Source organism: Penicillium canescens, assembly GCF_028828765.1.
Source record: "Penicillium canescens strain IBT 15451 chromosome Unknown utg000004l_segment0_segment0, whole genome shotgun sequence".
In the NCBI taxonomy this organism is placed as follows: Eukaryota; Fungi; Ascomycota; class Eurotiomycetes; order Eurotiales; family Aspergillaceae; genus Penicillium; species Penicillium canescens.
The window spans coordinates 806,469-832,610 of NW_026703966.1; the positions used below are offsets into that span (position 1 = coordinate 806,469).

The 26,142-nt window shown below is 48.8% G+C and overlaps 11 protein-coding genes across 11 annotated transcripts; 3 read left to right on the top strand and 8 right to left on the bottom strand.

Moving 5' to 3' along the window:
• Positions 1 to 560: 560 nt before the first annotated feature.
• Positions 561 to 2,769, bottom strand: N7446_005648 (uncharacterized protein; the record flags this gene model as incomplete). The annotated part of the gene is made up of 6 exons (XM_058514396.1): positions 561 to 767; positions 843 to 917; positions 1,391 to 1,476; positions 1,526 to 1,571; positions 1,852 to 2,657; positions 2,715 to 2,769. 6 exons carry the CDS (start codon positions 2,767 to 2,769, stop codon positions 561 to 563), a joined length of 1,275 nt encoding a protein of 424 aa, XP_058371574.1.
• Positions 2,770 to 3,674: 905 nt separating this feature from the next.
• N7446_005649 (uncharacterized protein) lies at positions 3,675 to 7,543 on the top strand (the record flags this gene model as incomplete). Its single annotated transcript, XM_058514397.1, has 9 exons — positions 3,675 to 3,769; positions 3,819 to 3,899; positions 3,957 to 4,628; positions 4,681 to 4,964; positions 5,021 to 5,575; positions 6,100 to 6,649; positions 6,706 to 6,769; positions 6,820 to 7,166; positions 7,234 to 7,543. The coding sequence occupies 9 exons, from the start codon at positions 3,675 to 3,677 to the stop codon at positions 7,541 to 7,543; spliced, it is 2,958 nt and encodes a 985-aa protein (XP_058371575.1).
• Positions 7,544 to 7,620: 77 nt separating this feature from the next.
• N7446_005650 (putative cell surface protein) lies at positions 7,621 to 8,232 on the bottom strand (the record flags this gene model as incomplete). Its single annotated transcript, XM_058514398.1, has 1 exon — positions 7,621 to 8,232. The coding sequence occupies one exon, from the start codon at positions 8,230 to 8,232 to the stop codon at positions 7,621 to 7,623; it is 612 nt and encodes a 203-aa protein (XP_058371576.1).
• A 609-nt stretch (positions 8,233 to 8,841) lies between these two features.
• N7446_005651 (class I SAM-dependent DNA methyltransferase) lies at positions 8,842 to 9,703 on the bottom strand (the record flags this gene model as incomplete). The annotated part of the gene is made up of 3 exons (XM_058514399.1): positions 8,842 to 9,333; positions 9,403 to 9,589; positions 9,660 to 9,703. The coding sequence occupies 3 exons, from the start codon at positions 9,701 to 9,703 to the stop codon at positions 8,842 to 8,844; spliced, it is 723 nt and encodes a 240-aa protein (XP_058371577.1).
• Positions 9,704 to 11,759: 2,056 nt separating this feature from the next.
• Positions 11,760 to 13,333, top strand: N7446_005652 (proteasome regulatory particle lid subunit RPN9). Its single transcript, XM_058514400.1, has 3 exons — positions 11,760 to 12,125; positions 12,205 to 12,440; positions 12,491 to 13,333. The coding sequence occupies exons 1-3, from the start codon at positions 11,861 to 11,863 to the stop codon at positions 13,130 to 13,132; spliced, it is 1,143 nt and encodes a 380-aa protein (XP_058371578.1). The 5' UTR covers positions 11,760 to 11,860; the 3' UTR covers positions 13,133 to 13,333.
• Positions 13,334 to 13,455: 122 nt separating this feature from the next.
• Positions 13,456 to 15,526, bottom strand: N7446_005653 (GPI-anchored transamidase subunit GAA1; the record flags this gene model as incomplete). Its single annotated transcript, XM_058514401.1, has 5 exons — positions 13,456 to 13,941; positions 14,003 to 14,823; positions 14,874 to 15,112; positions 15,162 to 15,453; positions 15,514 to 15,526. 5 exons carry the CDS (start codon positions 15,524 to 15,526, stop codon positions 13,456 to 13,458), a joined length of 1,851 nt encoding a protein of 616 aa, XP_058371579.1.
• Positions 15,527 to 15,789: 263 nt separating this feature from the next.
• rbd2 (rhomboid protease family protein RBD2) lies at positions 15,790 to 16,852 on the bottom strand (the record flags this gene model as incomplete). Its single annotated transcript, XM_058514402.1, has 6 exons — positions 15,790 to 15,998; positions 16,046 to 16,167; positions 16,217 to 16,282; positions 16,333 to 16,414; positions 16,469 to 16,606; positions 16,660 to 16,852. The coding sequence occupies 6 exons, from the start codon at positions 16,850 to 16,852 to the stop codon at positions 15,790 to 15,792; spliced, it is 810 nt and encodes a 269-aa protein (XP_058371580.1).
• Positions 16,853 to 17,383: 531 nt separating this feature from the next.
• Positions 17,384 to 18,315, bottom strand: N7446_005655 (dienelactone hydrolase family protein; the record flags this gene model as incomplete). The annotated part of the gene is made up of 4 exons (XM_058514403.1): positions 17,384 to 17,586; positions 17,639 to 17,756; positions 17,830 to 18,158; positions 18,228 to 18,315. 4 exons carry the CDS (start codon positions 18,313 to 18,315, stop codon positions 17,384 to 17,386), a joined length of 738 nt encoding a protein of 245 aa, XP_058371581.1.
• An 898-nt stretch (positions 18,316 to 19,213) lies between these two features.
• N7446_005656 (SDR family NAD(P)-dependent oxidoreductase) lies at positions 19,214 to 20,039 on the bottom strand (the record flags this gene model as incomplete). Its single annotated transcript, XM_058514404.1, has 2 exons — positions 19,214 to 19,403; positions 19,471 to 20,039. 2 exons carry the CDS (start codon positions 20,037 to 20,039, stop codon positions 19,214 to 19,216), a joined length of 759 nt encoding a protein of 252 aa, XP_058371582.1.
• A 217-nt stretch (positions 20,040 to 20,256) lies between these two features.
• On the bottom strand, positions 20,257 to 22,790 carry N7446_005657 (Ytp1 family protein). The gene is made up of 4 exons (XM_058514405.1): positions 22,193 to 22,790; positions 21,184 to 22,137; positions 20,754 to 21,121; positions 20,257 to 20,695 (listed from the first exon to the last, which is right to left on the bottom strand). Exons 1-4 carry the CDS (start codon positions 22,452 to 22,454, stop codon positions 20,522 to 20,524), a joined length of 1,758 nt encoding a protein of 585 aa, XP_058371583.1. The 5' UTR covers positions 22,455 to 22,790; the 3' UTR covers positions 20,257 to 20,521.
• Positions 22,791 to 25,352: 2,562 nt separating this feature from the next.
• On the top strand, positions 25,353 to 25,869 carry N7446_005658 (40S ribosomal protein uS14; the record flags this gene model as incomplete). Its single annotated transcript, XM_058514406.1, has 4 exons — positions 25,353 to 25,457; positions 25,534 to 25,557; positions 25,668 to 25,710; positions 25,789 to 25,869. The coding sequence occupies exons 1-4, from the start codon at positions 25,420 to 25,422 to the stop codon at positions 25,867 to 25,869; spliced, it is 186 nt and encodes a 61-aa protein (XP_058371584.1). The 5' UTR covers positions 25,353 to 25,419.
• Positions 25,870 to 26,142: the final 273 nt, after the last annotated feature.

Consider the following 26,142-nt stretch of genomic DNA (forward strand, 5'->3'; position numbering starts at 1 on the left):
CCTCCGTACGTCTGGCATTGTAGTAAGACATGTTTTGGCGTTTGAGAGCCCTCTCTGCGGGCTCATCGGAATCCACTGCATTGATCGGAACAGGAAATGCTTCAATGCAGTACGCATCATGTTCTCGTTTAGCTACATCGATAAAATTGTCGTTTTACATGGTTATTAGGACTATCAAAGATGGACAAGTATAGCCAATAGCTCACCGATTGCAAGAACAATTGAGTATATGGCAAGGATTAAAGAGGATCGTAGTGATTGTTAGAGGCGAACTTCCAAGGACCTACCTGCCTCTCGGTCTAGAACTTATGGGTATTGACACCAGAGCCTTGCTCGTACTTTGAAACTGGTGCGAGATTCTGGACCAGACGGCCATGTCCATATAATCCAATAATTCTCAGACGTTCTATCTCCGCACTTCACGATGTCTACGCAAACTACAATATAGAAACAGTATTCAAGGATGCCCCAAAGGGTAAAAGGTATTTTTTATTTTGTAAAACCCCGACCAAACCCCATCTGGGAACATGGAATCATAGATGCAACGGACATGCACACATTTAAGCGTCGTCGACGGTGGTGGTGTGGAGACCCTTGGGGTCCTTGACGTTGACGGCCTGGACGTGGGAGTAGAGACGCTCCTTGGCGTTCTCCTCGTCGTTACGCTTACGGGAGATGCGGACACGGAGACGGAAGGGGACACCCTTGATGCCGGCCTCCCAGACCTTCTTGTTGAGCTGGGGGTCAACGCGGACGTCCTTGGTGCCCTGTCACAAGAGCGTTAGCCATGTCTCCTGGCTGGAGATAAACAAGGGTGACAGTTGAGTCTCGCTCAAACTTACCATAGCCTGCTCGGCAAAGGCGCGGATCTCCTTGATGGCACGAGGAGCACGCTTCTTGAAGCTGACACCGTGGCACTATAATTCCGGAAAAGAAGTTGCAATCAGTCTTCCGCCCGAATGCCATCTGCAAGAGAAAACTCTGCGCGATGAATGTTTGTGGTCTTTCGGCCATAGTGGACTTCATAAAACTAATTCTTCTTTTGTGTTCCGGGTTCGGACATGTGTGGATGCGAGCGAAGACTTTTTCAAGTTCTTCTCTCGGTTTGTCTGTGTTGCGACAAGACAACAAAGTAGCCATGTCGAGCCATGGCTTCACTGCAGTATTTCTCCGCAGGTCATGGCGAGGATGGGTGGTGCTGATTGAGATTGGGTGTCCCCCTCTCTCCCCACACACACTCATACCACACCACACACACACACACATTCTGATCCGTAACAAATTCCATATTTCAGGAAAAAGGTCTTGTTCTCTGTCCATTATGCCTCCAGGTACGCATTCGCATTCGAATCGTTCGCAGGTAGACTGTGGGGGAGGGTTTTCAACATACACGCTTGTGGAGGTTGATGGTGTACTCGCGCGACACCACGTCGGCGATAGCCGAGCGCTTGTTACCGGACTTGACGTTGGACATCTCTGCGAGAGGTTAGACGAGTTGGCGAGGTTGAGTTGAGGGGAGACTGACTGAAGGGGTTGGTCGACGTAGGGTGATGGTCAGAAGCAAAAGTTCGCTGGTCGATTTTCTTCTTTCGTTGTGTGGCTCTCGCTTACCGCTCTGGGCTGGTCTGTGATTGGTGGATAGCGGATCCATTTTGAATGTATTGTGCCTGATATCTCGGGCAGTAATTACCTTATCTACGTCATCACGTGCCTTGTTATATAGTTACAGGTGCATGTTCGAGTCTCGGGATCGCCACATGCATTGCTATAGTCTATGTATTGCTCCCTTTAAGTTCCTTGATAGCATATCCCATCTGCTTCCCACTATGTCTACTCCTGACCAGCACTCACATCAGGGTAAAGGTCAAATCGTCGCTGAGTGTAGATCGGAATGCTACCCCGGATGTTGGCGACAGCATCATTGGTCAAGTCAGCATAGACAATAGTCTCCTTCTCCTCAGCTTCAGAGAGAATGTTTGCGCTGGGATCGGCGACCAAGCTGTGTCCATAAGCATGATAGGAAGCATCAAGATCACGCGCAGGACTGCACAGCGCCACATATGACTGATTGTCAACAGCACGGGCACGGCCAAGCAGCGACCAGTGGAGGGGACCAGTCGTGGTGTTAAACGCGCCGGGGTAGACAAGCAGGAAAGCGCCCTTGCGGGCGGCAATCATGGCAGCCTCGGGGAAACGAATATCGTAGCAGATGGCCAGCCCGATCTTGCCGTAATCCGGAAGATCGATAACGGTTAACTGGTTTCCAGGAGACAGCACATCACTCTCCTTGAACCGGATCTTTCCCGGGATGTCAATGTCGAAGAGATGCGTCTTGCGGTGGGTGCCGATCAGCGCGCCCGATGGCGAGAAGACCAGCGAGGTGTTGTAGTATTTCTTGGTGGATGGCTCCAGCTCTGGGATACTTCCTCCAACTAGGTATGCATTTGCCTCGACGGCAATGGCCGACAACGCGTGGAAGGAGGGCGATTGTTCTTTCGTGGGAGGGGAAGGGTGGAGAGTCTCGGCGTATTTAGGGAAGAAGCTCGTGCCGTAGGGCGAGTTAAAGCACTCAGGGAGGACTATCAATCGCGCACCAGCTTTCGCGGCTTCGAGGACTTTACTCCGAGCATTCGACAGGTTCATGGCCTTGTCCGCTCCTGTATATCTCAATTAGTCGGAAAGAACAGCAGTGGCAGAGAGCCTGGGGAGGTTACCTGATGCGAGCTGCACCAGAGCCAGCTTAAGAGGCTGCTTCAAAAATGTAGTCATTGTTGGGGATATGAAGAAGTTGAGTTGAGGGGAATTGGGAATCGGCCATCAATGCCGCTGCGGGGGCGGTCATCGTGCCGATAACCTTTCTCCGACTCTCCGACTCGCCGATGCTCCAAAGTATTACAAATCCGAGGCAATTGGGCATAGTTATTTTATGTTCTTATCAATCCATTGGTGCTCTAATACTTGTTTCTGAGGTTATGGACTATATCTTAGACATGAAGCGTAGCGCTGTTACCACCCTGCTATAGTTCTAAGTTAATGGACGGACTAGTACCTTGAGAAAACAAATCACAATTCTGAAAACGAAGGCAATTCGCTTCTAAGTATAGATTTAATTCTAAGAATTAGATTGGTGATAGGTATCATCTTGGAAGATACCTAATGGACATAACAACCACTAGCCAAACCGTATATTGCAAAATAAATATAGTATTAGCAAAACATTATCGGTGTGAGAACATAATTTTGTTCTGTTCATGTTAGCCACTAGCACATCTCTTTTCTAGCGCATCCGGAAAACACACGCATATGCCCAAGAAATGCATGTTGTAAGATATTAGTCGTTTGGACTCTAAAGCCTATACAGTCATGTGAATGCAAAGGCTTCTATATAGTTGTTCACTTTGTATTTCCACTTTATCCTAAACTGTAACCTGTAATACAAATATAAAGGCATTTGAAATGCATCATATATTCCGCAGAAAATACCTTAGTCCATAATTACTGTCGACTTCGAAGAAACTAGGTGAGTCACATGATTAGGGCCAAAAGTGCAGGAACGGACTCCGCTTCCGCTTCCGCTTCCTCCGTCTGTCACCTTTGGAGGTCACTCAAGTACCCATCAGCTCATATCGGAACTCAATACAACCTTCTGTGGGGTGCATTGCCAAGGCTCCACCATGGAAGATTCAGTTGGCCGCCATCCAAAAGCATGTTTAACCTGCGCTAAGGCTAAAGTTCGATGTTCACCAGAGGCGAATGGGCCGTGTCAGCGGTCAGTATACAAATGGCTTGATACTAGTGCGTATATTAACACTCCTTAGTTGCCGCCGCTTGGGTAAAGAATGCGGCAATCAACTACCAGGGGCTCATCGGCGCTCAAAACGATCAGGAACAAATGGCTCGTAAGTTAATCTTGGCATTCGGAATGCTAATTCTATACCATTTTGACAACAAATTAGCGATGTCGCTATATTGGAAGCCAAGCTGGACCGCATGGTCGCTATGCTGGCTGATTCAGCTCCAAGGTCATCTGGTAGGGAAGAAAGTGTCGCGTCTCCCGGTGATGTCGACGGCCAGCTTTTGATGGAAGTGTTCATGAATAGAATGCTGCCTCTCTTTCCTTTCCTGGTGATCCCCACACATGTCACCGCGGAAGAACTGCGTCGAGACAAACCATTTCTGTATATGAATATTTCAATGATTGCATGTCCAAATGCTCCACATCAACGGAAAATCGCTGATGCAGTGCAAGAATATGTAGCAGAGCACATCATCATCAAAGGAGAACAGAGTCTGGATCTACTTCAGGGTCTTCTTCTCAATGTGACCTGGTTCACCACCGTCAGCCGTTTCCCACGGGGTGCTGCTCGCTGTGAAACCAATCCTGACGTGCTGAGATACGAGACAGATGCTCGCCATGTTACCCGCAACACTGCTCAGATTGATAATTTTGTGCACCTCCTTGTGGCTCAGTCAGTGAGCTTGGGTTTAAACCAGGATCCAACCTACCAGAAAAACCTCAATTATCCGTTGACTTATATAAGAGAAACCATACACGGGGACAATCACAATCCTCCACGCACATTGGAAGAGCGTCGAGCTTACCTTGGATGCTACTATATGACTACGATGTATGTTCTTGGCCGATTCTAACCAGACTAGATTTATGCTAACCGCCTCAAGGCTCTCTGCATGTGCGAAAGACTTGGGCACAATTATTCGCTTTACAAAATATACCGAAGATTGCTGCGATGTTCTGGAGCAGGCTGCAGAATATCCCTCCGATGGTTATTTGGTTCAATTGGTTCGGGTAATGAATCTTGCAGAAAAGATTCACAACACTATGTATCGAACCGAACTTCATTTTTCATCTGCCCCATCTCCGCCTCTTGGACTGAGCATACGATGGCTCGAAGCTGAGCTTAAACAACTCAAAGCTCGAATGCAGTACGAGGAACCATACTCGAGTAAGTGATATCAGCATTTGGACAATCTGGTATAGATCTGATGGGTATAAAAACAGCCATTCTCTCATTCCACTACAACACGCTGGAAATTCACCTTTACCGAGTTGCCCTGAGTGCAAATCAGTCCGAATCTCACTACGGCGACTATCCTCTAGCGAGATTAGATCTCCTGTTCCGGGCACTGGAAGCAACAAGTTCGTTCTTCAGAAACATGTACTCTCTTCCCGCCTCCCTTTTCCCTTATTTTCCATTCACTGTCATGAGTCAATTCGGAAAGGCGATGATCACCCTTTCCCAACTCTCCCTTCACAACCATGCAGGCTGGGACCGAACGTACGTGGAAAGCACGATAGACTTCAACCAGGTGATCAACACTATGGGAGAAAAGCTTAAAGAAAGCCGACCATTCTTCGAGCAGGTTCTAAACAAAGAGTCTGGTCCAGCGGAGCTGCCTGAGATTTTTGAAAGAATGGCCCTTCGAGGGAACGTGATAAAGCAAATGCATCAGAAGAGGAAAGACGCGCTAGAGCAGACCACGCCCCCGGCAACTCTGAATCTCATGGATTACGACTTCATGATGAATACGCCTTTCGATATTTTATTTCCCTTCGGTGAGATGCCGATCTATACGCAAAATGTTTAATTTCCGCCTCGTTGCCCACTTCCCAGGCCCACCAGGCACTGGGGCGGACGGAACGGACTCCGTTCTCCATCTCCCATCTGTGTACAAGCAAATACTAGCCTTTTCTTATTTTCAAACTATAAAAGAGGCCTCAGGGCCAGGGAATTTTATTTTTGTGGTACAGTAGTCAATTGACTTAGTGTGAACTTTCCATCATTGTGCGAAACATTTATCGCCTTCACCATCATGACTGTCCCTCAAAATAACTTACAATTCACCTCGAATCATCTCACTAATATCAATGGCTCACAGAGTATCGTCCCAGAAAAATCAGCCCCATCAGGAATCTCAGTCTTGATCATCGGCGCCGGTGTGGCAGGCCTTATGGCCAGCCTAGAGTGCTGGCGCAGAGGACACGAGGTCCGAGTCATTGAGAAAAGCGCCACGCGATTACTATCAGGCAAGTCAAATGCAACGTCCGGTTGCAAACCCTGTCATCTAACAAAAATCCAGGAGACAGCTTCACAATTGGACCAACTGCCATCCGTGCCGTTCAACAATGGCCAGATATGGCAGAGAAGAATGAGAGAATAGCCGACAGCCCATGGATTTCATGGCACAAAATCAACGGCGAAAGAATTTCAGGCCCTGAACCTCTCAGGTTTAACCCTATTGTAAACAGCAGCGGTCAAGACGAAGCTCCACATCGGGTATACCGGCATAGCCGTCCTGCTTTCCATAAAATGTTATCGGATCAAGCCGAAAGGATTGGAATCATTGTGGAATACGGCAAGAGAGTTATTGGATACTACGAGGTAGACGACAAAGCGGGTGTTACTTTGGAAGATGGAGAGAGGATTGAATCTGACATTGTTATTGCTGCTGATGGGATCGGAAGCAAATCATCTATGGTGACCATGGGTCGAGAGCTTAGAGCTCGTTCTTCTGGTTGGGCGATGTACAGAGCTGCGTTTCCTGTGGAACTGGCAATGGTAGATCCTATGGTTCGGGAGCGATTCCAGCTGCTGGAGGATGGGACATCCGTGATGGAGCTGTGGATGGGGTAAGAGCGCGATCCTTCTACTGAGCAATACTCGGAACTCTACTGACGATATCCAGAAATGGACAGCACGTCGTATTCGGGCGGAGTGAGGAAACCATGACATGGGCAATGACCTATGCAGTAAGCTAAGCCAAATCACTCGAATAAAATCACTACTAAGCCACTCGTAGGACAACAGAGACGAAACAGAGTCATGGTCAAAACTCACAGACCCAAAAACCGTTCTCAAAATGACAGCTACTATCCCAGGATGGCCCGAAGTCGCAGACCGAGTGATCAATCGCACTCCCCTTGACCGTCTTCACGATTTCAAACTGATGTGGCGAGAGCCACAGCCCTGCTGGGCCTCGCCTAACGGGCGTGTCGTGCAGATAGGCGATGCAGCGCACACTTTCCTTCCATCTTCTGGTAGTGGTGCTACGCAGGGAATAGAAGACGCGGTTTCAATTGCTGCCTGCTTGGGTCTTGCTGGGAAGGATAATGTTCCCTGGGCTTCGAAGGTTCATAATAAATTACGGTTAGTCGCAAACTACATAGATATATGGACATAGATCGTTCAAGGCCTGATCTAACATTATGTTTAGATTCGAGCGTGTTGCATGCCTCCAGAAACTGGGCATCGTCAACCAAGAGTCCCGGCACCGATCCGTCAATTCCAAAAATGTATCACAATCAAAGTCTAAGGGTTTATTGGCTGCTTGGATCTGGAGACATGACCCGGGACGCTACGCAGTCGAAAACTACGAGAAAGTGCTCGCGCATTTGGTCGAGGGTGTCCCATTTGCTAATACCAACATCCCACCCGGTCATGTCTATAAACCATGGACTATTGATGATCTGCTGGGCGCCAAGGAGCGAGGCGAGGAGATCGAACTTGATGGGAACTGGGATTGAAGTTCGGACTTGGTTGTATTAGTTGGTACTGTACATTGCATCCATTCGAAGTGTCCAAAGTGTATAAACAGTTATAATTACAGAGCCATAGCTCCAACCATGGCACCCATAAGAGCCACAACTCCAAGCACATTGGACGCAGGCATAGCAGCAGCATTATCCGTAGGGGTGCTACTAGCCGCCGCAGAAGTAGAGTTAGCAGCCGAGCTAGGCGAAGCAGTAGTAGTCATCGAAGCAGCACTCGAGCTAGACGGCGCAGCAGTAATGCTAGGAGTCTGCGAACCAGAAGCAGAAGCAGTCGTAGAACCGGAAGAGGAGTCGGACACCTCAGCCTGAGAAGCAGTAGAAGTTGTCACCGCAGCCACAGTAGCAGAAGTTGTCGCCGCAATGGTAGTCGTAGAAGCAGCCTGCTTTCCATTGGGACCCCAGCCCTCGATATAGTCAGGAGTGACTGTAGCAGTGCCCTTGTATCCTCCACAACCGGGCTTATCGGTCTTGGGGGGTGCGCGGCCGCCGCCGCAGTCGAGGAACGAGCAGATCTCGCCAGTGTCCGGGACGTACCAGAGGTAACTGGCGTAGTAGTCGACTACTATTTCCGAGGATACGCAGCCTTCCAGGTCTGTGCGGGCTGTTGCGAGGTTGGCGAGGCTGCTTAAGCCAAGGAGGACGGGGAGAGTGAAGGACTTCATTTTGGGAGTTTGTGAGAGTGACTGGTGGGTTTAACGAGTGACGGCCAGTCAAGTTGGTCAAGTTATTAACGAGAGACGAAGAAAAGAAGGGGTTTCTAAATCTGACAGGGAAACAGGGAACGGCCTGGCTTTTGTAGGGTCCCTTGATTTTAGTCTAAAACATAACGCCACCGGCTTGGGCTTTTTCTTGGGGAGATTAGTCCTGGCTAGATGCGATATTTGGTCAAGAAGAGCCTCAGGGTTTGTTTATGGTTTATTAGCTCATTTTTAGTGGTTTTAGCAGGTTTAGTGTGTTGCATGCAGTAGTTAGTCTGCAGTTCTTTACCCCTAGAAAAGCGCCGATGTTCCGATAGGGCTAAAAATAGCCCCTTTTTTACTTCTCCTTTTAATTGCGCCAACTATTTACTTTTTAACTTGAAGAGAATAGTTTATCATTTTACTTGACCAACTTATAATGTGAGGGAAATGTGGTGGTATCTATAAAATCTGTCATGGATCGACAGCCGAAATTTGTACTTCTAAATGAATACTTACACTCGCACATTAAGATTACCTGATTTCATACAGCTCTATGGAGTGGTAGCATCTAGTCAAATATATACATATCCATCAAACCCGCTGAGCGCGAGCAATGAAAACAGTCTTCTCAATAGCCTTCCCATCGTGAACCAACTTGAGAGGCTTTGGAACGACCTTGTAATCAAACCCACACAGCCCGGCCTCTTCAAAGATTCTCTGCATATCCGTGCGCGAAAAACCATGGGTACTAATAGTCCCCTTGGCTCCGCCAAACCCATGAGGTCCATGATCCTGCACAACAAGATCAATAACCACAAAGACACCTCCCGTCTTGATCCAACTCGCCAGCCGCTGAACACCTAGTCCGGGGTTTTCAAAGTGATGCAGCGCCATGCTAACGGCAACAATATCGAACTTGGGCAAATCCGCTAAACTCTCCTCGACAACGGGGGCGAGCAAATCTCCTGTGCGGCCGACTATCTTCTCGTTGAGATGAGCGGCTTGGGCATTCTTCTCGTATTCCACAATCATACTTGGGGATGTGTCCATCCCCGTTATATGGGTGAGGAATGGAGCTAGAGCCTAGGGTTTGGTTTGTCAGTTTTTGTTCACTCCAGGGCTGCTGAGGACGGTGATGTTAATTGGACTTACAAGTGAGACTGCACCCGTTCCACAGGCATAATCGAGCATGGTAATTCCCTCTCCTTCCTTATTTTCAGCTTTGCCGGCCTCGGTGTCGATCCATTTGTCACTGAGCCACATGCGGTGCAGTAGGAGTTGCTCAGCAAGGGTTCGCAGACCTTCGGCGAAACGTTCCTGGTATATGGGGGCCAATTTGCTAGAAGGAAAATTAAACTGTGTAAGCTTTGCTTGGTCTGTTTGGTTTGCGAATAGGAGCTGGCATTTACTCGAAGTATTTGTGCATCACATCCTCCTGGAATGTATCCGACATGGTTGGCGTAGGGTTGTAAATTCCGTGTGAAGCGTGAAATCCGAAGAACAGCCTGTTAGTATTTGAAATGATGATTGATTGGGAACAGAAGAGTGGTCCTGGTTGAATGTCTACTTTTATATGTGGCTCGGCGACATACTCGGATACTTTTGGTCCTAACAGACCGCCAGGCAAATTGTCGAGCGGACTAAATTATAGTGTGTTCCAACCCAAGCTAGAAGTCGTATTTGACAATTAATCATGCAATATCACCCGCGCCTGTCAGATTCGGCGGGGTTTCGTACTTTGTAAAGTTGGATGCAGTAAGTTATGTGAGTCACAAACGTGGCTGTTTGCTTATTGAGACCAATTAGGGCAACCTTGGAAGGTTCCAACTCAGTACTTAGTCTAAGCTAGATCAACTTCACTTCTGAAATAATTGTCGCTTGGCAATCCCGTACGTGAGACAGACATCGTTAACTGACTCTACGCGATATACCTGTATCGCAACTCGAGCCTTTTCAGTTAAGTTTCAGCCATCCACTGCTCTTGCAAGCGCAGGCTTTCAGCGTCCAGCTCCCAACCACGATGGATCACGAAGGAGCCAAGTGGGTACCCCATTCTCGAACCCTCGAGGGATATATGGACTATTATAGATGTCCTTAGAGCTACATTTGAACATATCATATGATGGAGGAACAACAAAAGCCACAATAGTGAGGGTCTTTGAACCATTCACACTTTCCTGTGTGATGGTCGTTCGATTAGCCTGTTCTACTTTGGCATTGGAAGGTGACATGGTACTGAAGCTTTTGACCGACGTTTTGCGACACAACTTAGGGAAGATGAAAATATCAAGCCTTGGACTTCTCATTTTGAAAAGGGATGTCATCAGTTAATTCTCGATGGCGGTGCGGCAAAGTTTATCCATATGCTGAACACTGACCACGGAAAGGCAAGTGAAGACAGTGACACATGACCGATTCGCAAAACGAAGCCGACGCCCATGGACATATGTCAGGTTTCTACAAGTCAGAAGTTCAAGCATGCAACACTTTCAAGGATATACAAGATATTGACATACCTAAACACTTTGCATGCGTCGCAGTGCCTACCTCACAGGAAACACAACTCAGCTAGTATATCAATACTCCTGAAGTCCTTTTGAAGCACCACGAAGGGTTTCGCTTGGTTGACCCTGCTGCACACGCCCCGAGAGAGAGCTGGTAATTCATCTGTGAAGACGCGATCCGGATTTCAATATCTTCACTGGACGAGGAATACTGAATCTATATGTTCGAACGAGAAGCTTTATCGTACGAGGGAACATGGGAAACGAATTCAAACCTGTAATGATCGATTTTGCATTGTGCAAATTTCCCGAGGAATTCGAAGATGAAGAAGGGGCCACTGGATGTTACATGTAAAGGATCTCACAGAGCCGATTTGATTATCACCAAGATGCTTATAGTCAGAAATTGGATGAGAATCTCAAGATGGAAGATTGAATAGGAGTACAACGGCGGACCCCAAAGGGTATTCGTAGGCGTCTTTATTTTTACCTAGTACACATCAAGCATTATATTATTCTTCTATCTTGATGCTCGCCTAGTAACAAAATGATACAAGTTTGTCATGCTTTGGTATCGGTATCCGATGGATCTTTCATCCTTTTCGATCATATATTGTAGTTTGAGGATATCGATGCTGGTGCAAGGCCCTATGACATTGATGATACTATGTAGAGAGCCTTCAGTGTTGATTCTAGCGTTAAACTCTCTGATCGAGGCATTACTGCTTACTATCTCTCCACATTGTTCAAGTCTTATACTTGTAGAGCGATATATATATTGTTGCTAGAGGGTAATCGGGACTTCAAATAACCAATGCGGTATTTCTATCAGCTCTAATAACACAACATATAAGTACCCGAAGACGAAAACAAATATATAAAACAACGAAAGTAATGATTTAAAGACAGACGTGAAGTCGAAGGCCGTCGAAGCCAAGTAGGCGGTGAGTGAGCTCTCCAAACTGCCAAGGTGAGGACATCATATCAGCTCTCCAGCATCAACACCTCAATTTCCGCATCCCCCGATTCCCTCCCCGGCTTTACCGCGAGCTTCAGTCCATCAACCTCTATCCTTGAATTTACGACGAACATCCCAGCTCTCCGCCATGGAGTCCAAGATCCCCGATTTCCTGGCCGAGCAGCAAGCACAAGGCAGCCCGGAGACGCAACCGTACTTCCTCACCTTTGAAGACCTCTGGGAGCGCAAGCTATGGCACCAGCTTACTGACTCATTGGTCGAGTTCTTCCGCATGCCAGAGAGTGCCCCTCAGCGGTTAGCCATCTTTAAGACCTTCGTGCTCAGCTTCGCCGACCGGATCAACCAGCTCAAGTTTGTGTCCCTGGGATTGATGGCAGCGACAGAATGCGCAGGTCAGTTCTTTTCAGTCTAGCTTGGAAGCTAGGATATCAATGAACTACTTCGATCGTGTTGATACTGACCATTCTGCAGATGACCAAGAACGACTGGGTTTCCTCACATCCCTCGCCAGCAAGGTGGACACAGCCGATACACAGGATGCATACGTTTATGCGCTCGCCGATGTGGCCAATGTCAAGTTGTCATTGAAGGACCTGGAAGGAGCACAGAAGGACCTGGCAACCTGCCAGCGGGTGCTGGACACTTTCGACTCGGTTGAGACCGTCGTGCACGCCTCATTCTACAAAGTGAACGCGGACTACTACAATGTACGTGAAACCACCGTTCAACCACCCACACGAAACTAACCCTCCTTTAGGCCAAGCAAGAATTCGCCTCCTTCTACAAAAACGCCCTTCTCTACCTTGCCTGCATAGACATGGAAGAACTCCCCGAGCCAGAGCGCGCATCACGCGCCTACCACCTCAGTGTGGCAGCTCTGGTCTCCGACACGATCTACAACTTCGGCGAGCTACTCCTGCACCCAATCCTGGACTCGCTGACCGAGACCCCTCACAACTGGCTCCGCGAGCTCCTCTTCGCCTTCAACCGAGGCGACCTGACAGCCTACGACGTGCTAGCTGGCAACATCAGCAAGAACAAGCTGCTGGAATCGCACCGCGTATTCCTGTACCAAAAAATCTCTCTGTCCGCACTGACGGAGATGGTCTTCCGTCGTCCGCCGCACGACCGCTCGCTCTCCTTCCAGGCTATTGCGTCCGAGACGAAGGTTCAGCCCGATGAGATTGAGCACCTGGTCATGAAGGCTCTGTCACTTGGTTTGCTGCGTGGATCGATTGATCAGGTTGCTGGTGTTGCGCAGATCCATTGGGTCCAGCCTAAAGTTTTGGATATGAAGCAGATTGATGGTATGCGAAACCGTCTTAAGGACTGGGACGCTGGTGTTAATCAGCTTGGTCACTGGATTGAGGGTGTTGGAAAGGATGTCTGGGCTGCATAGACTTTTTGATTTATGCGGATCATTACTATTATAATGAATACAATGGTGTGGTCTATGGAGTCTTATCCTGTACTTGACGATTGTTAGAACAATTGGATGCAACCATACCAAAACAGCATCGAATGACCGAGTACATTTGGCTATAGTATCACTGACTATACTAGGTTTCCAGGGTTGGTACACGTAGTCAATTGAAAGAAGAACAATTGATATTACATTTAATATCTAATACCGACAACAATCACAAGCATGGCGAAAGCCATCCAAAGCATCATGCCCAAGTCCACATACATAAGGAGTAAGTAGACGCAATGAATCAAAAATCAAAAGATCGACGACCCCAGATGCACACAACCAATCAACCAAGCAGGCCACCAAACACACCAAACAACAACCTGAGTCCACATCCCCCAAACATCCCAGCCAAACGCAGCCTGCGTAAGAACAGTCTCAACATCAACACCGGCATACCAACAGACACCGACCAGAACCGTCGGCGGGGAAAGCAGATTAAGAACGACCAACCCGAGCGCGGAAGTAATGCAACGGAAAGGCGCGGAGCCCTGGATGCGGGAGATGAAGGTGAGCGGGGCACAGAGGAGACCGATCATGAAGGAGAGGGAGAAGTTTAGGGTTGCAAGGGTTGAGAGGGAGAGGCCTAGGAGGAGGAGGGAAAAGGATTTGATGAGGTGGTATTGCTGGGGGATAATTGGGGATTTGAGGGCTAGGGATGTTGAGAGGAGGGAGGAGAGGAGGAGGGGGAGGATTATGTCTACTATCATGAAGATGTAGGTTGTTGTTTTAAAGTACTAGATGGTTGTTAGTGGTTGGTGTTGCTTTTATATGAATGCTGGGTTAGGACGAACTCACCTGGTGGAAGATGTTGTTGAAGATCCAGAGGGGAGCAAGTCCGAGTAAATGTAGACCAACGACGAGCGAGAGAGGAAGAGCCAGTTTGCGTTCTGCAATGGCATTGGACTTGGTCTTCTCATCGGATGGTTTCTTGGTCTCGGTCTTGGGCTTGGTCTCTGGGTAGTAACCAGTGCGCATCCACAAGGCAATAGCCATGATAGTGAAGTTAACAGCGATGAGCATGGCACTCGGGAGATAAGTTCCAATGCTAACAAAGCGCTGGGACTGCATGAGCAAGTAGAAAAAGAAACTCTGGTGCAGATGTTCAAGCAAATTGTTCAGACTGCGACAGAGACTCTCGATTGTGCGGCCCAGAGCCATTTCATCTTCCCAGCCTTCACCTTTGGGTTGTAGAGTAATAGCATCGATGTGGTATGGCATGAAGCTGCTGTGCGCGCCAGTGGCATATCCGAGACCCTGCTTGGTCATGCCACGGAACATGGTCTGCAGGCGATGCTCGTAGCTGTCATCGTGTGTCCACATCTCTTGCAGGTTAGCTCCGATACCCATCTGCCCGCCTGCGATGGCGACGGCGGTGTTGAAGAGATCAAGGTTGGGTAATTGGCCGTTGACACCGTCGTAGACGATATGGAGGGACTTGAAACGGTGCTCAAATGGGTATTCGATTACCAGAGCTCCTTGTAACGCTCCACTCTTCAAAGGAAGCGGTTGCACTGATGCTGGATGCATGTCGTGGTAGGCATCGATCCAAGCCTGAGTTCCGCTCTTACTGTCAGGAGTGATCAGGAAAATGATATCCTTGGACCATAACGACCATCCTGAGACCCGTCAGCATTTGTATCTCGACGTGCATATACACAGAACCCACTCTTGAAGTATCTCGCCAGGGTCAAGGCCAGAGTAACACCATTTAGATTCAGCTCGTCGTCAGCCGTCTTCCATGCTGCAACCAAAACAATGGCCTCTGTAGCATCACCACGCGGCGCATGGATAATAGCATAGACATTCTCTCCTTGATGCGTGATACCAGCAGAAGTATACTCGTACTTCTGAGTAGCCACCTTGAGTCCAGCAGCTTGCAAGATAGACTGGACCTTGTCCGACACCCTATTCAGCATCAGCGAATTGTCCAGCTCTTCTGATAGAATCAACCTACGCCACGGTCACTTCCACCTCATCCTTTTGCCCGCCCCGTTCTTGTCCTTCATTCAACAGTCCTTCTAGTTCCCGTTTATATCCACGGAAAATATTCTGCTCGCTACCGGTGAAATAGGCATGGACCTGGCCTGGTAGAAGCGCATTCTCGGAGATGTAGGTGTTTCGGGAGTACTCGTTCAGAGGCAGGAGAAGTAGCCAGACTACACCGACGACGATACAAAGGAAGGAGAGGATATTCGGCAGGCGAACAAAGAGGAGGTGAGGATTATTCCGCAGATTGCGGATTGCGGCTGGCCTGGTGTTAGCTGTCTGCCGTGGAGGACAGGTGGTATCCTAGCTGCAGGACTCACATTTCAACGCCATTGGCTTCTGACCATCGGGAGATATCTGTGCCGCGAAGGCGAACCCGATCAATAAAGCAAATCGATTGTTTGAGAGTACAAGCCACCGAGCGGAGATCGAGACCTGGAGCTCCGGTGTTTATACGCGGAGAAGGGGAATTTACGACCGACGATAGAAACCAACTGCGCAGTTATGAACTATGCACACGCTATGCTATTACCCAATGCCCCCAATTCTGCAAATAAAAAGACTCTGGTGAAAAAAATATACAAGAATTAAAAGAATCAAGCTCCAAGACGTTGTGACGAGCCCAGGTAGCTCAGGGGTGTTTGCTCGCCGGCAGGGTTGGTGGTAGGGAGGACTCCGTAGCGACCATAGGTCTTTTGATCGACGGAGACATAGTGAGGCAGACGTCCAAGGAGGTTCAGCTTGCCTTCAATCCAGCGGAGGATTTTCTCGGGGGGAATGAAGACCTTGAGGTATCCGAGGCCGACTGGAGCCGTTAGTGATGGTGATGGAATGACCAGGGAAGAAACTCACGTAGATAGCCGACAAGAATTGCACAGAGATGACCGAGGAAGCTCACATTGGACACCAGGATCGACACGACGACACAGGCGAACAGAGGCGAAGTCCAGGTGGGGATTTTGTAAGGGCCGAGACTGGGTATTGTTAGTGGCGGCTTTGCGATTCCTGTTCGAATGATCGTACCTGAAGTTGGGGTGAGACTTGTAAGTCTTGATGGCCTCGGAGCCCAAGAGCAGGAAAACCCAGATACTGGATATCATTAGCCTCGCAAATATTAGTATGGAACAACAGAAGCATACCTTGCGCCGACCACAGAGGTATTTCTGTGAAGCATAACCTTCTCAATCAAGATATAAAGACCAGCGGGAACAGTCGAAAGAGCTAAATCCCACTATTAGCACATTGACCTCATGATCACGTCGCCGAGGCACTCACGTCCAACAAACAAAGCAACCGCAGTCAGGGTGCCATGCTCAGCCTCGAAGCGCTCCAGCAACGGGGCAACAGCGAGAGCATTAACCAGGGCGTGGAAGAAGCCGGTATGGATGAAAGGGTAGGTATTAAGCCGGTACACTTCAGTCAGTTAGCATGCATCCAATGCGCCCTCAACCTAGGATCGAACATACTAGTCCCCAGACCAATTTCCTCTGGAATCAAAGCGCCCCATTGCACAACACTCCACATCGTTTGCAACTCGAGCACCCAGAAGGCCAGGATGATCAGCAACACTAGTCGGGTGAACAGCGGTAGACGGACGAGATAGGTTCGTACCCGACCCGGATTGAAGGGTAGCGGGGGCAAAGCGGCCGGAGTCACCATGTTTCCTAAAGACTGCAATTGAATGGGATATAGTCTATCCAGCACCCCAAACAGACGATCGGGTTGGGTAGAAGCGGACTGGAGAGTTGGCGCGATTGGGGGAGAAGCGATCGCGGTCGCTAAATATGAGAGGGCAAATGTTCACGATTCGACTGCTAATTTAAACAATGACTGTAGGATGTGCTGCTTGTTAGACTTTTGTTCCCCTCGCACGTCGCACGCTAGAGGCTGACTTCCGGAGATCCCAGGGATAACTCACGAAGCGCACGTGATCTCTAATATTGGGAGTCGACGAAAATGAAAGGAGACCGAGTCGGACCAAGATCGAATAAAATCCTGGGTTTGGCAGTCTAAGAAAGACTGGCGAGAACGAGGTCGAACATGTCGGGCGAATTTGAGTGACTTGTTCTTCGGACGCGTGCATCGGTCACGTGCTGATCTACAGTACATGTACCGGGAACTTCATGCACCATCGGCGATTCTTCGTACTGTATGGAGTATGATTTTGGAAGTATGCTATATGTTCTCTCTTTACAGATACTGGTTGAACCAAGTAACAGCCTGTCCAAAGGCCTGCTCCTTTGCCCACTTCTGCTTGGGGTCGCTTAGATCAGCGCGCACAGCGAAGCCGTGGCTCACGCCGCTGAACAGGTTGATCTGCCAAGGCTGCCCAGCCTTGATGAGGGTCTCCTCAGACTCGTGGCGGAGCTGGGTGGTGAAGATGTGATCGACCTCTGTTTGGATATATTAGTTGATGGTTCTTCTGGTATTTAACAAGCAACTTACCAGCAGCAGCAATGGACAAGGGGCCCTTGATAGCGCCGAGATCCTCGTGGGTCACGAAAGAGGGGTGGGCAGAGAAACCAACGTCGATCTGGTTGGGCTTCAGGTAGCGGCAGACGTACTAACAGCAATATTAGCATTCGGCCAATTCACAATGCTCGAAAATCGGATCTTCGGATCTCGGCTACACATACCTTACCGCCGAAGCAGTAACCAACAGCGGCGACCTTCTTCACACCCAGAGTCTCACGGACATACTTGATAGTCGACTCCACAACAGGGTCTACGGCACTGGGCTGATGCTTGGGCAGCCAGCTGGAAAAGTCGACCTTGCCAGAGTCCATGTCGGCAACGCTGATATTATCACCCTGGAAAAGATCCGGGATCACAGTGAGGTAGCCATTGTTGGCGAACTCGTCAGCGAGGAGCTGGGAGTTGCTGAAGATACCGAAGATATCGGTTAGAAAGACAATGGCCTTCTCGGGGGTCTTGTTGTCCTTGGGGTAGACGACGTAGGTGTCGACTGGGCATGGTTAGTGACGGTTCCTGAAATGACCCGACATCGAGTAGATGCATTGAATTGCTATCTTACCGCCGTCGATGTTCTTGGTCTCGCCGACGGGAGTACCCTTGTGCTTGAAGCCAGAGGCGCAGCAGGCGCTAGGAGGATTGGAGGCCATTTTGAAGTATGTATAAGAGTGAGAATGTTCAGAAAATAACGTAGGACAGCCCCTCCTATAAGCTTAGCCGTCTCATGCCGTCGCATCCATGTTCTCCAATCAACCTCTGTCCGAATCTCCACTTGCCCATTGCCCCTCGTGGTAACGTTATTACTAGCGAATAAACTGCTGTGTACTCTGTGTACTATCAATTACCAATTAATCAGGAATCTGCAGATCTTAGGTGTTTAATATTTTATAGCTATGAACTAAAAACTAATAGCATGTACCTGATTGCCGTACTCGGACTTGGATATGCTGTAATTGCCGTTCCGTAGTACAGTGACGGTTCATAACATCCCCTTGGCCCCACATATATACCTACCGCCTGCCTTTATAGCCCATACCATCTGTATTTGACGCGCTAGTGAATTTCGTATCTCTCGCATTTCTCACTTCTTCAATGTATTTCGCCTCTTTTATACTCAAGATAGCATCCCGTTGTGTGCAGGCAATAATCGAGAGCCAGGGATAGTATACACAGTATTATTTACGATGAAGGAGGTTTTTGTAGGGCAGAATATTATATAAGCAAATATGGGGCTGGGATGTTCACTGTACACACGGGGTTAAGCTCTAACTCCGCAATCACTCGGACTTGGACGTCGAGCATAGAATTGAACAGTGCTACGGGAGCAAACCTGAATGACCTCGCCTCGCGGATAGTAGATGAAACAAAAAGTGAATAACAATATATAGCAAGACAAATAAACAAAAAGTAAAAAAAGAAACGTCCCCGGGAAGGCTCGAACTTCCAACCTCCTGATTAACAGTCAGACGCGCTAACCAATTGCGCCACGGAGACGAACTTGTTGCCACGAAGGCCTCCCGATGAATTCCATTTCCACTGCATTCCCCTTCAAGCATTCGCCCCTCCATCAACACCCCAAGTCGCACCCGTAACATATCCAGCCTCATCACTCAAAAGAAAAGCAACGACATTTGCAACCTCAGATGCACTTCCAAGTCGACCGAGCGGTACCGCCGGAGCAGTACCCTCAGCACCACTCTCCTCATTCGCACGAAGCATAGGAGTATCAATAGGACCACTAAAGTCAACCAAACCAAACCAGATCAGCTCTAATTCAAAATGAAATCCAACCAGGCCAAACTTACGGCATGACACTGTTCACACGGATACCCCGTCTACCACCCTCAATGGCAGCACTCTTAACCATACCAATCACAGCATGCTTGCTGGCACTATACACCGAGCCCTTAGCGAATCCCCGCTCAGAGAACATACTCGCTGCATGAACAATGCTCCCTGGCTCCTGCAGCATACCAGGTTTGAGTGCTTCGCTAAGGAAATTGAAGAGACCTTTCACGTTGACGTCCATGATAAAGTCATACTCCTTCTCATCGATCTCCCAGATTTCTTGGTGGCCTAGCTTGTGACCTGCAGTTCCGGCGAAGTTCGCAATGCCGTCGATTTTACCAAATGTGCTCTTTGTGGATTGCAAGAATGTCGATACAGCTGATCGGTTTGTGATGTCGACTGTGTGGGTGATCACCCTGGTTTGCTGCTCTTCGTTGAGATCAAGGAGGAGGGTTGAAAGTCCGTCTTGCTTTGTATCACATATGCCCAGGCGTGCACCCCGGTTGAGCAACATTTTTGCTGTGGCTAGGCCCATTCCTGATGCACCTCCAGTGATAATGAAGACTTTGCCTGCAACGGACGACATGTTCGTAGTGTGGAATTGATACTAAGTGAGAATAAATTTTGAAAGCATCTCTCCTGCTCTTATATATTCTACTTAAGTTTGACATGATTTGGTTCACGCACATTGATACCCCGACGGGAACCATATGATTCGCGGAGAGTGCCAAGCCCATGCAAGTTGATGACAGCGGAGCCGAGACCTTGCTAGAGCCGATCCGCTTACATTTTATAGTATCCACGGTATAACAGTTTGAGGTTCATAGACATGACATTGCATTATTTCCAACATCTCTACCACATATGTAGGCAAGAAGCCCCCATTATTACCGCATTAGACCATCAAACATATCACGTCGAATATCATGTCCTTGAACAAGTGCTAGAACATTTTCGGGGGACAGGAGACAAATATGTCAAACCACACGCAAGGACTCCATATATCCCGAACAAAAGAACAAAACCTCAGTGTAATAGGGGTATCAAAGGGAAACCAGTGCAGGTTATTCACGGGAAGCGGAAGGTAGGCTGTGGGCGCTGGGTACGCTTCACGGCCCAGGCCTTGATGGCAATGCATAGGATCTCGTAGGCCATGATGAAGGCGCTGAAGCCTAGGCCGACGGTGAAGGTGAACATTGCGTCGATCTTGTAATACTCCATAGCTTCGATCACATTGCGAGTCTGGAGCGTTTAGTATTGGTATTCCTGTGAGACGAGAGTGAAGGGTTTGTGCACTTACGCTCATCATGAAAATGAGACCTCCCGAGATCAGACAGAAGGAAGCGATGATTTCTGTCGGGGGTCGAGCTGGGAGGTATGAGGTTGGTGGCTTGAGGAACAGTAGGACGTAGGTCATGCCGCGGGCCAGCGCGAAGCCAACTAGCATGTTGCCCCATTGCTTGTGCACCATTGTCGAGGTCATGCTAGTTTGATGGTGCGAGCCCATCATCATGCCTAATAGCATGATGATTAGGGCTGGCATCGGGTTCAGGGAGACGCGCTGAGACCTCGGTAGTTGCCAGGCTTCGTCTGATGAGCCGAGGGGGTTTGAAGGATTGTACCATTGAGCCAGTCGCGAATGCGAGTTGACTCGAAAAGCATACCAAGCTAGATATGTTAGCGATTGATCTCTATATATTCTCTATACAGAGGAAGTAAGTGTATGGAACTTACCAGACCACCGCCGAAGAACAGCACGGAGATCGAGACATGCTCGAGATCAGTAGCAGACCATTCACGGCCTGCATTGGATAGGTGCTCCAGGAAGACATTGGTCACTCCATAGAGGAAAATGACAAAAGACTCCGTGGCCTCGCCAGTAGGAACCTTGGCCTTCCAGGCACCAACAATAGACGCCGAGGGCTTCTTGTTCCAGGCCCAGCCAAGATCTGCCCAGCAGCCGACATAGCGTCCAAGAGTGAGAACGCCGTACCAGAAGAAAATGCCACCCTTGATCCAGTGGGCAAGTCCGTTGAAAATCTCACGGTCTCTCATGATACCACCGTATGTCACAGCGCCGGTTGTTATAGCGACAAACCCGAAGGGAAGAATGATCCGATCAATGACATTATACACTGCCCTCAAGCCACGGAGAGCGCGACTGGACATCATATCAGGCATATATTCAGCGATGAAACGGCCAACATTGGTCTTTTGGAACCAGCCGGGTGAGCCGGAGACCTTAGCAGGCAACTCCTCGGGCTTCTCAAAGCCGTCATACTCAGGGGACCATCCGGAAGGTGGCGATCCAGGGCTACGGATGGAAGGTGAGTTGCTGTCAGTTCCCTGGCCGCTGTCGCGAGACCAGCGGTACTCGTGCACGGCACCATTGGGGTAAATGTGTTCATGATCATCAGTCGACACAGGCAAGAAACCAGCGCGTTCATACTTGGGCGTGGTTGACTGGCCGCGACCAGCATATGCGAAGATCAAAGCCAGGGCAACCTGAACTGTGATCACCGATGTGATGATCCAGCCAATCTTGTGGTGTGCATTGTTTTCGTACAGATCGGGTGTCTGGTCGTTATAGATAATTCCGAATAAGAGACCGAACGCGTTGAACACCAAGAAGAGGAGTTGCGATGGAAGGGCCAGGCGTGAACGCGCAATACTGAGCATGACACCTATTGACAAGAAATCAGTCTCATCTTCTTTGTCCAGGTTTCGCGAGCTACTTACCGACTGGAAGAACGAAGCACCAGCCCAAAACCATCAGGGCAATGTGAGCTATAATCGAGCTGGAGTGCTTCCCATACGCGAAATAGCTCATCGGACCATCAGGGGTAGCATGTGCCGCAGTAGTAGTAGGCTGTGGTACCGCAGTGCTGGCACCCATATCCATTCCCATGTCCATTGATTCATCATCGCCATGAGGGAGCGCGGTCGCAAGTGATGCGAAGACAATCGCCGCCAAGGCGACTCGAGTAGCTATATGACGCATCGAGAAGATGAAATATGAAGATGCGAACGGGCTCGCGTCACTGTTATGTGTAGAAATGCAAGTTCAGAGATGTAGAGCTCCAACCAGAGGGTCGAAGCTCTATCGAATCGTGACGTAACGATGCTGCCAAACCCGGTAACAAGGCCCGCGATTATGCTTATGTTTTATAGTCCTCCACGATATGACGGACTACTTGATGTCATGCACCTACTTGTTAGTGGGTGGTGGTGAAGGTGATGGTGAAGCTGTAGGGCTGAGGGAAGTATACCGCGACTGGGTCCGGGAGGGAATGCAACATATAAGAGTAGAGATTTGCAGGCGGGGCTTATACAGAATTAATAAAGCGATGCAGAAACCAGGTAAATAGTTTAAAAAAAAATTAATAAAAAAAAATGCTGATTTCCAATGCTTCGGCATTAAAAGGTGCGTGGAAAAAACGCACCGAGGACCCCTCCGAGGCCGAATCCTTTGATTTCCGGTATTTCCGTTAATCTTATTCTAATCTTTTTGCGCAGAAGTATATAAACAGCAGTGTAGCCAAAGCATTATAGCTAGTATCGGTAGATATTCATCTTCTGCCTCGACTTTACAAACATGACTGAGGGTGAGGGCGAATGCACAGGGCTGTACGGAGTAGACTAGAGGTCTTGGCAATATAATTACTAAAATTTTTAGCTCGGGAGTCTCGGGAGCCTGTTTTGGACACTGACTTCACATTGATTGTATGACTGCGTCGACTGGAATTTGCGCACTCTGCCAAGTATGTACAATTAACTTCTACTTGCATCAGACTGTGACGTAGTCGATCGCTGCCCTATTGGGACCTGGATTCACCGCTGATCCCTGATCTCTTTGAAGAACTTGTTTCCCACTGTACTGTACTCCGTGGGCTACTTTCGTGGATCTGCGTGGATATCCGCTTAGTTCATGCGTCTTCTAACCTTCTAGCCCTCCTGCGATCCCAGCAATTTATGACATTTCACATGTAAGTAACAAAGATGTAGGCTAGGATCAGTTCCCCCAATCAGCAACAAGATGATCCTAGAGTAAATCAAACCCCCTGTCAGCTGCTCCTTTCATATCCCTGTCTCGGCCCTCGCTTTCAGCTCTCCGAGCCGCACTTTTGAGTTGGGCCCATTCTGGTGGGTACAGTATGGAAGTAGTCTCCACGGATATATGATATAATATCTCGGAAGTTGTACGGACCTACGGGAGAACGGCATGGTGGACAGGAACCCGGCATCTCCAAAGTACTTTTGAGGTAATTACCCAAGTAGGAGTCCGCTCGTAAACTCATGAACCTGCACAATGATGTTATCCCGAGCTCCGCCCTTGCGTAAAGTTTACCTACACACTAAGATTATCATTAACAATCAATTCCACTGCTGATAAATCTCTCGTGAATATGTACTGTATGCACCGCATCATGTGGCCTCAATCGCCAGCTTGCATGTACCGCGAAATACCAATAGCCTCCCTCCCAAGCGCGCCTCATGGCCTGTGCAACGTGCAACACAGTTACTGCACTCCAGATTCCACCTCCTAGCCAAGCCGATTTTTCCCTGAAGAGTTCTCTCACTCAGTCGAGGCCAAGCCCGAATCCGCGGATCTTGGCGGTCGGCATCCGCAGGCATCCGGCTCTAGACCTGAAAGGCTGGTATATCCACGCACTGGATCTGCGACTAATTAGCACGGAACGCTAAGTCCGATGTGTTTCCGAATGCCTCGTGTTTTTGAGCTGTCATATGACTCACTCTTATTCATGGTCATGGCTACATCTGAGGCCCGAGTGGCTGGCGACGGCGTACTCGACTGGTCTCTTTGGGTGCAATGTACACTTGCGCTGCATGCTGTACAGTGCTATAGATCATACGGTGTGACCTACAGCCACTCTGTATGCCATGCATTGTCATCCATTTTGTATGTCCCAATGGCTTCGCGGGCAGTAAGCACATGTATGGGACTAGCCTATGTCTACTTACTGTGTGCTAGACCAGAGGTTACCCAATATTCCAGCCCGAGATCAAAACCTACTTACTGTAGTACCAGTTAAGAGATGTCAAATTTGACACGGATAGGGACTCAAATCTCCGATTCTTTTAACATCAAATGATCGACATTCTCACAGACTCGAAGGGTATCACCATAAGAGTATAGCTTCGGATGCCCGGCACTACAACTTCCGCATTTCGGGTCTGATCGTGCCGTTCGCCAGGGGTAATTGGCGCCCAAATGCATCGTGCGAACGTTTGAGATCAACACGGGTGCATTTCGGAACGGTTATGAATGCTATTATGTGCATAAATACTGATCACTTAAAAGGGATGGCATGTTTACCCCGGATATTAGGAGGGTTTGACTAGACTTAAGATGTACGTACCTGCACGGACAGGTGCTATAACAAAGCTGAGAAGATTGGATGTCAGAAACGGTTCATCCATCTTCCTATTGCGTTTCAACATAGGACCCGGTGTCGCTTGAACAATGTAAGATGATATTGCCGACTGAGGTTTCCTTCCAGTCAACAGAACACAGCAATGCAATTATACCAGACATTGGACTGGTTCTGTACTTCTGTTATTGTTCAAATGCCAATCTCAATGAGTTGTGGACCTCGCATTCCAAGGTGTGGTCCTTCCAAGCAGTTGAGTGAGCAGCACAGCCTATCCGTATATTTTTGGGTCACATTTAAAAGCCTAGGAATGGCTCAAATAATGCGATGAAAACAATGCCAAACGAGGTCGAAATAAGAAAATCAACTGCGAAGTATACAAATTGTGGCCTGAGGCATCAGGATTACATGATCACCCCATAAGCGAGTCCGGGTGGCCCGTGCCCTCCCCGTTCGGGAAGCACACAACGCAAAATTGAACCTAAGCCTTCGACTCTTCAACACCCAGCGCCGCCGACTCTCGTCTCGTCAACAACCCCGTCAACTCCCAGGTCCCGCCTTCAAAACCTCAAGATGACTCACGAGAGCGTTTGGTACAGCCGCCCCCGCAAGTAAGTCAACCTTCAAGCGCACACAGGCACACCCAATCTCGAAAAAAAAAGATCAAGCTGACTGGTTCCCCGATAGGTACGGCAAGGGCTCCCGCGAATGGTGTGTTCACCCTATAAACCCCGAGAATGGAAACAGACGACTTCGAGAATGAATGGAGGAAGCGATCAACAATAAGAAATGGGATTTGCTAACTTGTGTTCGATGAACAGCCGTGTCTGCTCCCACCGCGCCGGTCTCATCCGCAAGTACGGTGTATGGAAATCTCTTTCCCGGCATTCATTTTGAATGTGTGATCTGGCATTGGATCCGAGTGGCTAACATCTATTACAGATGAACATCTGCCGTCAGTGCTTCCGTGAGAAGTCCACGGACATCGGTTTCAACAAGGTTCGTTCACCCTTCGCTCGATAGTTATCCCAATTCGAATACACATCACGCGTCGCACACATCCACGACATGAGAATTCACCAATGGAACTCGCACAACATCACCATCCACCACCAACACATGTCCACACAAATACACATACAGGACCCCAAACTAACAATCCAACCTTCACAGTACCGCTAAGCGAACAAAAAAAACCATGTCCATTTCTGACTCCTTCCTCTCGAACCGTTCACATCCACGAAATCCATCTACGTGCCCGGCTCGACTACGGTAGCGTCCAGTGGAGGAATGTTT